Here is a 14,942-nt window from a genome sequence, read left to right as displayed (position 1 = left end):
CAAAGATAACACAAGTAAACACAAAATGCAGTTTTTAAATGAAGGTTTTTATTATTAAGGGAGAAAAAAAAAAAAAATCAAAACCCACATGGCCGTGTGTGAAAAAGTGTTTGTCCCCTAAACCTAATAACTGGTTGGGCCACCCTTAGCAGCAACAACTGCAATCAAGCGTTTGCGATAACTTGCAATGAGTCTTTTACAGCGCTGTGGAGGAATTTTGGCCCACTCATCTTTGCAGAGTTGTTGTAATTCAGCCACATTGGAGGGTTTTCCAGCACGAACTGCCTTTTTAAGGTCATGCCACAGCATCTCAATAGGATTCAGGTCAGGACTTTGACTCGGCCACTCCAAAGTCTTCATTTTGTTTTTCTTCAGCCATTCAGAGGTGGACTTGCTGGTGTGTTTTGGATCATTGTCCTGCTGCAGAACCCAAGTTCGCTTCAGCTTGAGGTCAGCACTCCCCTTCTTCACATCTAGGCGAGTGTCATGTTACGTTCTTACCTCAAGCAACTAAACTTGTTAGAAGAAACCTCAAGTTCAGTTACCTTTATAACGCTAAGAATGACAGAGAAGCTCAACAAACATATGTGCCCGTGGTTAATTTGAAACCAGGATTTTTTTTTTTTTAAATGGATACGGGAAGTTGTGGCCAATGGTGACTTCATCTGTTTTGTAGTATGAACACCATAGATCATGTGAGGTGTTATTTTTGGTCTTATTCCTGTGATTAAATAATTGATAGTAACACCAGACATTTTTGCAAGGACAAATAACATGTAATTCATGATGAATTAGATGCTCACATTGAGTATGATTTGGGCAATTTAATGTATTTATAAATCGATTCATAAATCGTTCAGAAAACCAGATGTGGAGAAGGCAAGAAAAGAATACGGCTGAAGCACCAGAAAAATCCACGGTACACCAAAGAATAAAATGTAGACGGGCCAGTACTATGTACGAGTAAGTACTTGTGCACCTCAAGCACTGGTAAATACTAACATAATATATTGATAAGTATTAGAAACTATTGAAATTGCACCTGCAGTGAATTGAAGAATGCAAATGAATAATGGATCCCTCTGTTGTATGGGTCAGTCATAGTTCCAACTCCCAGACCCCAAGTTAATCCAAAAATTGGTGTGAGCACAGAAAAACTCCTGGCAATAACAACTGGAACATTCCTCTCAACTGCTTTTGCAACGTCCCCTTCAACCCCACCCCTCAACATTTTGTACAAGACCACAAGCAGGATGATGAAGTTTATCAGCACTATCAACAGTGCCGGAATCAGAAATGCCAGTAGAGCCTTTGATTCATTCCAGTTAACCCAGCAGACCCCAGTCCCTCGGATGTATTCTCCTTTGGGTGCTGTTACAGCTATGGTTATAATTGTGATGATGAGAGGTGCTCCATAGCCTAGACAGAATCCGATAGCCAACATATTTGTTTTAGACAAATCCCCTTCGAAGACAGTGACTACACGGTAGAGCAGCAGCAGAGCTGAAGCTAACATCCAGAAGAACAGGGTTTGGTAGAAAAAATGGATAAAAAAAATGTAGCTGCAGTGCATGCTGGTTGGTTTTCCTCCTTTGCATCTGAAATGGCTCTGTTAGCCACCTGTAACTATCAACTAATCATGTTTTAAACACACTTTGCTCACTTGTTTTGACATATAAAACATATGTATATATATATATATATATAGATATATATATATCTATATCTATATATATATATATATATATATATATATAAATATGTTTGTTTTAGTTCAGACAGCACTGACCATATTCAACATATTGGTTTGTTGTTTGTTCATCTGAACACCCTACTGACTTAGATCAAGTAAACAACCCTGGGTCAGAGTGAGAATGGACGTGTTTATGTATTTGTATTCGGAGCCATATTTGACAGGGTATATTTAACGTAGCTGGTTTTAATATTATAAGACAACTTTAGGTACGGCCAATCTGAGATGAGCAACCTTTTGTAAAATGTATAAACATTGTACTTAATATGTATTCCTACTTAAGGTGCTGATTCTAAACATGTGTAATATACAGTAACTGTAACATTTAAACTGTCAAAGGGATTCAATTGAATTCAGTTTTTTTACAAAGCTAAACCACCGTGGAACATGGTCCCAATACACTTTACAAACAAAGAACAACCACATTAAAATAGAAATCACCTAGAAATATGAAAAAAAAAAAAAAGGAGTTTAAATAAACACAAACACAAAAAACACAATCCAAATTAAATTGAACTCACCACAATTCAATTAATTCAAAGTAGATTTGAGATGTGCTTCTTACATTGCTTTTGGATCTGTTTGAGACAGTGACACTGTCAGCACACACAACATTGAGGTTTAATGACACATTTACTGTTGGAGTGAAGATATAATAACCGTTGCCAAACCTGTTGTTATGTTAATGTTGGTAATTTCCCCAGTGCTGTTGATCACTAAAGGAAACTCAAGTGTGTTCAAAATCAGTCGGAGACTCTCCGGGTCAGAGATCCTTATTACAACTTGGAGTTCATACTCAGTGGAATTTAAGGAAGCTGAAACAAACATAATTAGGTACTCTGTCATTGTAGAATTGATACTTTAGTTGTAGGACAGACTCAGTAAAAAATATTTGCTAAACTGTTACATTCTGTTCACATTATCAAAATGTGACGCACTTTCTGTTTTTTGTCTGACATGAATGGTTGATGCTTTCATATCCACTAATTCCTGGAAAAACCATCAGATTAGTTCAACTGCACAGTTTGTTTACACAGAACAACAGCTGTAATTAAATACTAATCATAACCTAGTAAAGTACTCTAGACTATGTTTGGTAATGTAGCCAATTTACAGCAGTTGATTTTTTTATTTTATACACTTTATTAATCCCGAGGGGAAATTTCTTCACTACAGCAGGGGGGCTCTCAGGGGGGAGCTGCTGCAGCAGGCTGCCACTAGCGCGGCGCCAGGTAACCTGACCTGAGGTGCATGTTTTTGGATGATGGGAGGAAGCCGGAGAACCCGGAGAGAACCCATGCAAGCACAGGGAGAACATGCAAACTCCGCACAGAAAGGCCCAGGACCGGATTCGAACCCGGAACCTTTTTTGCTGTGAGGTGACAGTGCTAACCACTGCACCACCGTGCCGCCCAGTTGCAGTATCTCATGGTATAACTATACAATCTCTCATGTTATTTCTTATCAATTCTGATTCTTACCTGAAAGAAGATATTCAGAGAGTGTCTGTACACCTGATTCTCCAGATTGTAGCATATACTGTAACCAGAAGAATAACCACAAATCCTACTGCCTTTGGTAATACCATCCTGATCAGAGAGAAAACACACAAGGTGTCAACTACTGGTGTTTTGTCAGTGTTGGCATCAAAAAGATGACCACCAAGTGCATTTCATGCATTGGTGTGCCTTGAAGAGTGTCAGGGCCGGAAAGAACTTAATCCGGGGCACTTTAAAAGTTCTCTCTGGAGCGGGCAGCGTGGAGAAGGAACACATGGTCCCTTTCCTTTCTCTCAACCCATCTCACAGCTGAATGTGACTGTAAATGCTCATCAAACAGGCCAAACAGGTTATCTGCTGCCACCCAGATAATGTCATTTTTAGGGAAGGACTTGATTATTTAAGCAATACATTCCCCTGTCCCAAGTTTTTTTTAAATGTGTGCCTGGCATCAAATTCAAATTGAGCACATATCTTTCATAAAACAATAACATTTCTCAGTTTCAATATTTGACATGTGGCTCTGGTCTATTTAAAATGAATAGACCAAAGACAAAATAAAATAAAATTTTCTTTAGCTAAAGATATGATAAGTAATTACCACTTGTAGTATTTAAGAGTAAATCTTTAAAACACTAATAAGATTTGTTTACCTCTCAATGTTGTCTTTAGATGTCATCAGGAGAGTGCGATCATTTTACTTTCCTTCAGACAAATACAGTCATCTAAACAGACCATCTGTCAACTTTGTGAATACTCATTCCCTCCAGGAAAGCACAATCTTGTAAAACCAATTATTAACACAAATTCGAGAAATCTCTGTAATATTTGGGGGAGATTGTAATTATGCAAAATAACTGATTTAAAAAAAAAAAGTCCTTAGAAGCACTGCTGAAAGTATTACAGCATAAATGAAACCAAATAAAACTTATTTTATCAACAAAAAGAATTCCTCCTTCATAATCAGCAAGGCTCTGCTGCCTATCCTCAACATCTAAACTCAGTGCTCGCTAACCAGAAAAACCTGAACAACCAGAGGTGACGAAGTTTGTGGGAAATGGGGTCATATTCCCCATTCCACCCCAATGGAATGAGGCATACTGTACATTAAATTAGTTTTGTACACACTTCCAGTTGAAAGAGACTGCACGGTTCTCCTTTCATGCAGTAGGGCTGTGTGTTGAATTAATATTCTGCATAGTTAAACAGTATCTATAGCTCTTATTTGGATAACAGATGTAGACCTTTCAGTCACAGATTGTATTTTTTGTAAAGCTACATCACTTCTATGAATTTATTTGAGCCCCATGGTTGTGTAAGTTCAACAAATAAATACATATAGAATATATAAATAAATACTTTTTAAAATAGCACAAAAGAGTGTGCCAGATTAACAGATTATGTGAAGCAGAAACTGTCAAACAAGGTTGAAATGGCCTTTTTAAAATGCTTTAATTTGAATTAAGTTAATTAGGGATACGTTTTCATTCATCACAATGTATGCATAAGCTGTTTTGCAGATTAAAGACATAATTAGGGACAGAACACATATTACAGCTGAAATCTACTTTATTTAAAAATGAATAGCATAACAAAATGAAGACATGTTATAAACTAATAAGTGTTGGCAAGGGCACCAACTGGACACCTTTTGCACACCTGAGCAACACTTCATGCAGACTGTTTTGTGACTATGTTAAGTTATATTGTGTTTTAAGGGCAGAAATTATATGTAAAAAGTAAACACTTAGCGTTTCCTGTGGTAGCCTGGAAAGAGTGACTGAGTGTCCCAGTTAAAGTTGCCTGCAAATCCCGTTTTACATATGTGTGCCAGTGATGTTATTTTTTACTGTCACTCTTCTGCTTGTTTTTACCCCCCAAAAACAAATATAAGCCAAATGAAAACAAGAACATTAAACACTGCAACTGGCCATTCTTCTAAAAATTCAACATTAAGGATTCACCATTTTGAATCACAAATAAAACATTTTAATTTTAATAAGTTGAGCTTCAAAAAAGTGTATATGACTCCTGTACAGTTATGTATTACACAGGACTGATTCACAACATTGTATGACCCTGAACAGACCCTCATGAACATCAGATGCTGTTTGATGTTCATGAGTCTGTTTAGGGTCATGTGCCATAGGAAGTGCTTTACATACAGTGAGGCAGATGGATGTTGACATCTTGAAGGATAATAATAATGATTGTCTTTCTTCTTGATGATGCTTTGATTAAAAAAAACAAAAAAAACAACGGCTCAGTCATAGGACCGTCCAGAACCATTTGTCAGTGTGATGCCACCCCTTAAGTAAACAAGTTCACTGAATTGTGGTAGCTATCCCTGCCCTGTCTAACTGATTTGATTTGTAAAGTAGAAGAATAGCCATTTTGCATCTACTTTGTGGATACTTTGTTCACTTAAAATATTTCCGTCAGTACTATGATAGGACAAAGCGGTGACTCTTTTTTCTATTTTGAGTGATAATTCTAAGTAGAATCTCTCACTCACCTCAGCCTATGCCAACACACGCACACACACACACACACACACACACACACACACACACACACACACACACACACACACACACACACACACACACACACACACACACACACACACACACACACACACACACACACACACACACACACACGTGGCAAATTGCAAAAATTACTTCACTTTTACATCAGATGTAAAATCAACAAGTACATAATATCCCTTTTCATCAAACACATTTGACATTTGACAGGTACTGCGACACCTTTATTATTATATAACCAACAAATATTATGAAATACAAATTTTACTGGTGTGTATTCTGTACAGTAGTATTAGCAGTGCTAAAATATACAACTTTCAAAAGATCCATTTATGCTTTATTAACTTTTCTAAAACTAAAGCCTGTACCTTTTGTTTTTTTATATAATAATAACGTTCAGATTTGAATGTACTTTTTTTTAACACACTTCTGTATACATTTTGCTTCAGCGTAATGTATCGCAGTGCATGACATTCAGTTAATCGTAACAAGCAGCTGGACAAACAGGCAGGCAGCAAATATCAGAAAGGAGTTTTGTTTGGGAATATTTGTGGTTCAGACCTGAAGATACAGGTGAACTGACCAACATGGATGAAGCAGTGTGCCCTGTCTGCTCAAGAAAGTTTTGAGGGTGGCCTGAACCTCTGAATAAATAGACTCCACATAAAAACTAGGAATGTTACAATACCTGAAATAAACAATTTGATTAGATGATGTCTTCATTTACGATGCACAGGCTCAGAAATACCTCCTTTTGAAAAAATATAGCGTATTTTTCTTGCCACATAATATTCATGATCTGTATGAAAGTACTCATGACAAAAACAACACTTCGAAAAAATATAGTGATGTGCAAATTATTCACACATATAAATGCCCTTGGTGTGTAAAAACCTGAAAGAAACTGATTTGTTTGGTTGGTTGTCAATCCAACTAGCCGGAGCCGTCTGGACAGATTGTCAAGTGCTGGCGGAAGACTGAAATTCACCGGCTGCACCAGAGGACACATTGTAGCCATCTAAACAAAAGGACAGCAAGAAAGCAAATTTATGTTACCGTTATAAATGTCACATCCCTAAAGTTATATAACGGTCAAATAACAACACTGTGGGAAGAGCATTTTTTTTTTTCATTTTGGCATTGGTTGGTCAGGCTACCCAATAAATGTAGTGTTGGTTTTGCACTACCAGAAACATTCAGCTAACTGGAGCAGGATCAATGATCTATTGGCTGCACCACACTTAATCTGTTTCTTACAATTGTCAGTGCTAAAAAATCTTGACACGCTTAATGTTGCTGCCCTATTCTGACTTGAAAAGCTCTGTTCTCTGTCTTCACGTATGAGCACGCCGTTACGTGTCCACTCTGCAGTCCAGTTAGTACCAAAATTCAGATCCGCTGGTGGTGGGCCACATGTCACAGTCACGCTTTTCTCAAAAAACACTTCCGTTGGATCAAATTGTAAGGGTGTCTCACCTTTAAGAAATATACATAAAGGTCAGATTATTATACATAAATGAAAAGCAATGCAAATTTAAGAAATTGAAATAATATAGCAAAATTAATATATCTCAGAAAAGTGAAGAATTGCCTTACTGTCAAATATCATAGGGTATTGTCCTTGCAGCTCTGTGAATAATCCAGTTTTCAGAGCACCAATTTGATTTTCTTGAAAAGAAGGAGCACTGACAGTATAGGTAGCAATGGTGCTGCCACTCCTGCAATCCAGAATTAAATCCCAGTGAAAATCCAGCAACCAGCAGGTGTAACATTCCTTATTTAGGACCAGAATCTGCTCTGGAAACTTTATGTTAGCCACCATCAACCAATAATGTATTAAACACTCTATGTTCACCTGTTTTGACACCCTCACATTTACAGCTCAGTCCTACATTTGAAAACCATATTCAATTTGTAACACATCTGTGGATCAGCGACAACACTTTGTAAATACCTCAACATTTTGCTTTGTACTTCATTCATCACAGCATTTGAACACCCTACTGACTTGGACTGAGGAAACAATCCTGGGTAAAAGTGACAATGCATGTGTTTATGTAGTTGTATACAGTGCCATATTTGACTGTTTGTATACGGAGCCATATTTGACTGTGGCTTCACCGTGCATCATCACCTTGTCATGGTGGAGGAGCTTGCGTGGTCCTGAGATCCCAAGAGCAACGCCGCCTGGAACTATGCTTCTTGTAGGGTTACCCATGGCAGTAATGTTAAGAGGGAGAACCCTGATAAAGAGCAATCCAACTAAAACCTCGACGGTGGAACAGGCGAGCATGAGGCTGACTTTAAGAAAGCGGATAGGTGGATGAAGGCTGCAGCAGAAAAGGGCCTGCTCTCATCTTGGGCTCCAACAAGTGGCGATGGGTGCAGAATTGTGAGATCTGGAAGCCCCTAGTCATGAGCTGGCACATCAGGCGGTGGTTGCTAGAAAGTTGCTGGTCTCTCGGTAGCAGGCAGAAAGAGTCCTTCGACAGGTGTACACAAGATTGAGCAGCCCTCTTCAGAATCCACCCTGCTCACCCCACCTGAGCAAGGGGCTAGAAATGGTTCCCCAAAAAGGGCCTGCCTCAAACCTCCCAACTGAATTACAGTGTCCAGAGATCTCCACATGCAGTAGACTGGAGAGGAGAACTGCGATCATCGCTAGAGAACTGAAGAGATGCCTTATCGACCTCGCTGCCCTTTCTGAAACTCGACTGGAAGACGAAGGGTTACTGAAGGAGGATAAGGGTGGCTACACTCTCTTCTGAAAAGGAAAAACTGCTGATAAGCCCAGGTTCCATGGGGTTGGATTTGGCTTCAGGAACCAGCTCGTCAGTCACCTCTCTGAACTTCCTGTGGGGATCAGTGAAAGTCTTATGACCATTTGTCTGGTGCTTGCAAACCACCCCATGGCAATGATTGCGAGTGCCTACGCACCTACTATGACTCTGAAGAGGAAGTAAAAGAGACCTTTTTTGCCTGCTTCAATGAGACAGTGTCAAGAATCCACAGTGAAGATAAAATTATCCTCCTGGGAGATTTTAACGATGGTGCTGGCACCATCTCTGCAAATGTGCTCAGTCTGACCTCATCATCACCAACACTCTTTTTCACCAGAAAGTCAAACTTATGGCATCTTGGAGACACCCCTGCTCCAAACAGTGGCATCTAATTGATTATGTCATTGTACAAGCTGGGGACCACCGTGACGTAAACATCACAAAGGCCATGATCAATGCAGATGACTGCTGAACACATCATCGCATCATTCACTCAACAATGTCCATCAAACCCAAGAGGAAGGGTAGGGCTCAAAGGAAGCAGATTTGGCTAAGACGGAACCTTGAAGGGATAGATGCAATTTCCACCCTGCAGCAACTGCAGGCCTTTCTCAGGAAAAGCCTCCAACAGGAATATCCGGATCACATTGGAGAGCACTGAAGCCTGCTGAAAACCACCATCCTCCATCTCCAAGGAAAGCCTTTTGTGACAGGCAAAATGACATAACCTGCAAGGCCAAAAGATTGGCTCACTCCAGAGCCAAGGCGGAACTTAAGGGAACTTAAGAACTCTTGGTGGACAGAAAAGGCTATGGAAATCCAGAGACTGGCAGACTCTGGTGATAGCAGAGGCTTATTCATACTAAAGCCATCTACAGTCAATGCTACAATGGATTAAACTGCCTGCGCTCAAAAGATGGGCAGGAGATGCTGATGGACAAATAGTCCATCAACGCCTGATGGAAGAAGCACTTCCAGAAATTCCTCAACCCTGACAGCACAACTGAACCAGACATGACCAGCCACATATCCCAGATTTCCATTAGAGAAGACATTGGGGAACCTCCCACCACGACAGAAGTTTAAGATGCCAGCAGGAGCCTTAAGAACAACAAGGCCACTGGTCTAGATGGCACCCCAGCTGAGATCTTAAAGGCAGGTGGACCAGAACTCCTGTTTTACATCAACACCCTACTCCTTAAGGTCTGGGAAAAAGAAGAACTTCCCTCGGAGGTCAGGGATGCTCAAAATGTGACCAAATTCAAGAGGGGGACAAGGCCAAATGTGGAAATTACAGGGGCATTTTACTCTTGTCAACAACAGGCAAAGTCCTTGCTTGTGTCCTCGCAAACCGACTGCTACCATTGTCTGAAAAAGTACTTCCAGAATCACAGTGTAATTTTTGCCCTTCCAGAGAGATATCAGACATGATATTCACAGCACGCCAACTCCAACAAAAATGCAGTGAACAAAGGCTACCTTTGTACATGGCCTTCATAGACCTGACAAAGGCTTTGACACGGTAGACCGCCAGCTTCTGTGAAGCATACTATCAAGGTATGGCTGCCCTGATAAAAATCAGAGGCTTCTACGTGATGGTATGTCAGCCACAGTGTCCAGCTACAGCAGCTCTAATTCCAAGCCCTTCACTGTGGAAACAGGAGTCAAAGAGGGATGTATCAATGCATTCACTCTGTTTACCATCTTCATTTCTGCCATAGTTATCCTCATCTGTGAAGAGTTACCACATGCCAATCCTGTACATAACTGTCTTCAATATTCACCTGGCCTGGAAGGATAGTCTAATATAAGAAAGCTCTTCGTAAGGCCAGGACTATATATTATTCATCATTAATAGAGGACAACAAGAACAACCCCAGATTTCTTTTCAGCACTGTAGCCAGGCTGACAGAGTCACAGCTCTATTGAGCCCTCTATTCCTTCAGCTCTCAGCAGTAATGACTTCATCAACTTCTTTACCAATAAAATTGTCACTGTTAGGGAGAGAATCGGGCAGACCCTTCCTGCCACCGTCACTGATGTGATGTTAAACACAGCAGCCCTGGAAGCAACTGTAGGACCAGATGTATACTTGGAAAATGTCTCTCCTGTTGAGCTCTCTGAGATAACTAGAATTATTTCTTCATCTGGATCCTCTAGCTGTCTGTTAGATCCCATCCCAGCTAAACTTTTTAAGGAAGTCTTCCCTTTAATTAATACTTCCATGTTAGATCAGATCAACCTATCTATTGTAACCGGCTATGTACCGCATGCTTTTAAAGTGGCTGTAATTAAACCTTTACTGAAAAAGCCGACTCTTGATCCAACTGTTTTAGGAAACTACAGACCAATTTCCAACCTGACGTTTATTTCTAAAATCCTTGAAAAAGTTGTTGCAAATCAACTTTTTGATCATTTACAAAGGAATGATCTGTTTGAAGATTTTCAGTCAGGCTTTAGAGTTCATCATAGCACAGAAACAGCTCTGGTGAAAGTTACTAACGACCTTTTATTAGCCTCAGATAATGGACTCATCTCTGTACTTGTTCTTCTGGACCTCAGTGCTGCTTTTGATACGATTAATCTTACGATCTTATTACAGAGATTAGAAGACGTTACGAGGATTAAAGGAACTGCATTAGAAAGGTTCAAATCCTACTTATCAGATACATTCCATTTTGTCCATGTCAACAATGAGTCTTCCAGACAAACAAGAGTTAGGTATATAGTTCCACTAGACTCAGTGTTAGGCCCAATACTTTTTTACTTTGTACATGCCTTCATGTTTTCAGGCTCCTCTCCTGTGGAACCAGCTCCCAGTTTGTGTTCGAGGGGCAGAAACCCTCTCTCGCTTTAAGATTAGACTCAAAACGTTCCTTTTTGATAAAGCCTATAGTTAGGGCTGGTTCAGGTAGACCTGAAGCAACCCTTAGTTATGCTGTTATAGGCCGAGGCTGCTGGGGGACCTCGTTACATGCTGAGCTTCTTTTCTTTCCTCCTACTCTTTAACTGACTCATACCTCACCATCTTTTTCTCTCCCATAGTTTTTGCTTATTATCTGTTGTCTCTCCATTCAGTTCCCTCGCTCGCGTAGTTTCTGGTCTTTCTTTTGCAGATGTCCCGTCATGGAGCTGCATGTCACCAATATCAACGTTCTGGAGGACGTCAACATGACCAGCATCACCACCACTATAATGTAGTAACAAATACGATGGACAGACCATGTCATCCGCATGTCCAACACACGTCTCCCCAAACAAGTCCTGTATTCCCAGCTGTAGGGAAGTCATTAGTCCCTGGCATGCAAAAGAAACACTTCAACATCAACATCAAGGCCAGTCTGAAGAAATTCCACATCACATTAAGCAACTGGGAGCACATTGCACTGGACGGGTGCTCATGGAAGAAAATTGTGCAGGAAGGAGCTGCACGTAATGAAACAAAACTCCAGTCATAATAATTGATCAGTTTAAAGTTGTAAAATATATTGACAAAATGAGAGAGAAAATCTGCACATTAAGGCAAGACCACAGAAAATATATATGGCATTTATATATAACTTTAGTCATTTTATTAATTCTGTATAATTCTCTAACTATCAAACAGTTGCTGGGATGTTTCACTCTGAAGAGGTGGAAAGACTGAAATCCCTACATCTGGACAGCTAGAATGGTTAGTCAGAAGGGTAAAGAACTATTATTTTCGATGTAAGAATTATTAACATAAAATATCAGTGAGTGTCATCACTCTTGTTGTGGATATTACATTTAATACATTTTACTACACTGGTACTGTACTAATGTAGTTTTCTATAAACCTAAGTAGAGTAAAGTAACGTCAAAGGAATTCAATTCTCTTCCATTTTTTTTTTTACAACGCTTGGAACATGGTCCCAATACAAACACACAAAAAACACAATAAAGATAAAATTTTACTCACCGCAAGTCAATTAATTGAGCTGAAAGTAGATTTGAGATGTGCTTCTTACATTGCTTTTGGATCTGTTTGAGACAGTGAGATAGCAGAACCAGAATTAAATATCGCAAACAATCAGTGCCTCAACATTGGGAAAAAACTCAATGACAGACAGAAGATGCATTAAGACTTACAGCATGATTAATGTTCTGGTAAACAGCATTGGTTGGGTCATTGTATGACTGATTGAAGTCCATGTTTATGGTAAATGAAAATGTCCTCACTACAACAGAAACACTCATCACAGAGAGGCAGTTTCATGAGACTAACTTCATTCTATACATTTTTGTGAAAAAACATTTATGAATGGCGTTGTTGGTCATGTTGTTGCAAATAACAAAATCAGCAACAGTTGGACTCAATAATAGTTTTTTTAGTTCAACAACTACAGAATGTGTTGAACTGCAAATCACAGCAAAATGTTTTCATACCAGGAGTTGCTGCTGGACACGGAGTGAAACCTGAGGAGCAACATTAACGATTAAACTGTTATTTTCTACCTGAAAAACATCATAACTGAAATTACTTGAATATATGTGACATAAATAAACAACTCTAACTATGTTTATGTTAACACATGTAGGACAGTCGGGGCAAACACAATAGAGACAGTATTTGTCACAAAAGTAAATAAGTAGCAACACTTACTTGTGATTGGCTCACAGAACTGTCCATCAGAAGGAAGCCCATTTATGCACGAACAGGTTTGTGTGGAGGCGTTACTGCATTCACCGTAGATGCTACACTTGTCACATGACCAAGAAAACTGCTCCTCACATTGACATTGCAGTCCTCCATACGGGTTTGGATAACACCCTTTTAAACATATTTTTGAGAAGTGACAAATTGTGCAGTATTTTATAAACTGCATTAAATCAAATTTACTATGAAAATAAACACGTAATCTGAAGTTCTTACCTGTGGTGAAATTTAAGCCAATTACTTTTACAAATGGAGTGATGGCTAAAGGGAAGGAGAGGTATTTCAGAATGTCCCTGAATTTATGAATGCCATGTGATGGCACAAGGGAGGCTGGGATGTGCAAGACAACAACTCTTTCAATGTCCACCGGGTCTGTGGAGGAGAACAGGAGAGAATCCAGCACAGAAGCTGGTCACAATCAGTCAGAGCAATATTTGCATGATTATTTTTAACATTTCACTATGTGCAGTCTTCATGACATGAGTCATGTTGATCTAAATTTTACCCATGTTCTAGTTTCCAAACTTGATATGCTTGAATTGCGAGTTTACATAATATCGGTGGCCAAACACACACACACACACACGCACGCACGCACGCACGCACGCACGCACACACACACACACACACACACACACACACACACACACACACACACACACAAACCTTCATCATTTGCATTTCATGTCACCATTTGATGGTGCTGGCAACGGTGAAACTGGTATAAAACACTTTTGGTATCAGAGTACTTTATCAGTTTGGGGGTCCTTGATCTGAAAAATGTTGAAGACCAGGAATATGAAATAGAGATGGAGTAGGGACCCCTTACTATATATATTGTATAAAATTGTGTTTTATATTAAACTGGGCCTAGAGCCATGTATAAACATACCTTGTTATTGTGCATTCAATACTAAGCTATTCAAATAATACACAGGTTCATATGTTCATGTTTTTATTTTAAACATGTGCAAGGTACAGTGAGTAGGGTGGCCGTGCCACTGCCATTTATAAACATACCTTGTCAACTGATACCAATGACAATATCAACATTGTCTGTCAATTCCATGATAATCTTGCATGCAAGCTATTAAAATTGACGTTTTTATTTTAAGGCTGGGGACTGAATAGGCTCTCGGTCAATCATGAGGAACCTGACAGAGCCAGCATGTAACATGCTGCCTCGTGATTGGCACAGCAGCGATAGGGGCGGGTGCTCCTCTTTGTGTGCAGGAGGCTTGGAGGGACAGGTCCAGGCTAGTCTCATGCTGTGAGTGAACCGGTGCCCAGCTTGAGAGCTGGTGTGTGGCTTAATGTATGCATTTCTGACTGAAAGATAACATCTTCGGCCTCCATTTATCCATTCGCTACAATATGTTGGATTCATGTTAATGTGTATTTAAAGACATTTAAGTTTGTGGAAAACAAATTGGGGGACAAAAATATTAAAAAAATATATTAAAAATTGTCTAATCAACCAAAAATTTCACGACCCCCTGCAGTACCTCCGCGGACCCCCTGTTGAAGACCTCTGCTCTAGACTATAACATTTTCTACTCCAGAATCTATTATACTTCATTCTTGCAGAATTTAGTATTAAAGTTTTTGCTTTGAGGACATTAAGTAGAACTCAATTAACATGTTTCACTGCACACACGATGATGTAAACTGTGTTTAACCCAC

At 39.5% G+C, this 14,942-nt stretch overlaps 2 protein-coding genes across 2 annotated transcripts in view; one reads left to right on the top strand and one right to left on the bottom strand.

Moving 5' to 3' along the window:
• disp1 (dispatched homolog 1 (Drosophila)) overlaps positions 1-14,942 on the top strand; it is a 389,371-nt gene that overhangs the window by 229,464 nt on the left and 144,965 nt on the right. The gene's annotated exons all lie outside the window — the stretch shown is intronic.
• On the bottom strand, positions 1,028-1,573 carry LOC138623497 (adhesion G-protein coupled receptor F1-like). Its single transcript, XM_069703050.1, has one exon. It carries the CDS (start codon positions 1,571-1,573, stop codon positions 1,028-1,030), a length of 546 nt encoding a protein of 181 aa, XP_069559151.1.

The sequence above is a fragment of the Brachyistius frenatus genome, unplaced genomic scaffold (genome assembly GCF_029030835.1).
Source record: "Brachyistius frenatus isolate BFR_SWC_R1_liver_20210118 unplaced genomic scaffold, ASM2903083v1 Contig_44, whole genome shotgun sequence".
In the NCBI taxonomy this organism is placed as follows: domain Eukaryota; kingdom Metazoa; phylum Chordata; class Actinopteri; family Embiotocidae; genus Brachyistius; species Brachyistius frenatus.
This window is presented reverse-complemented; position numbering and strand designations above follow the sequence as displayed.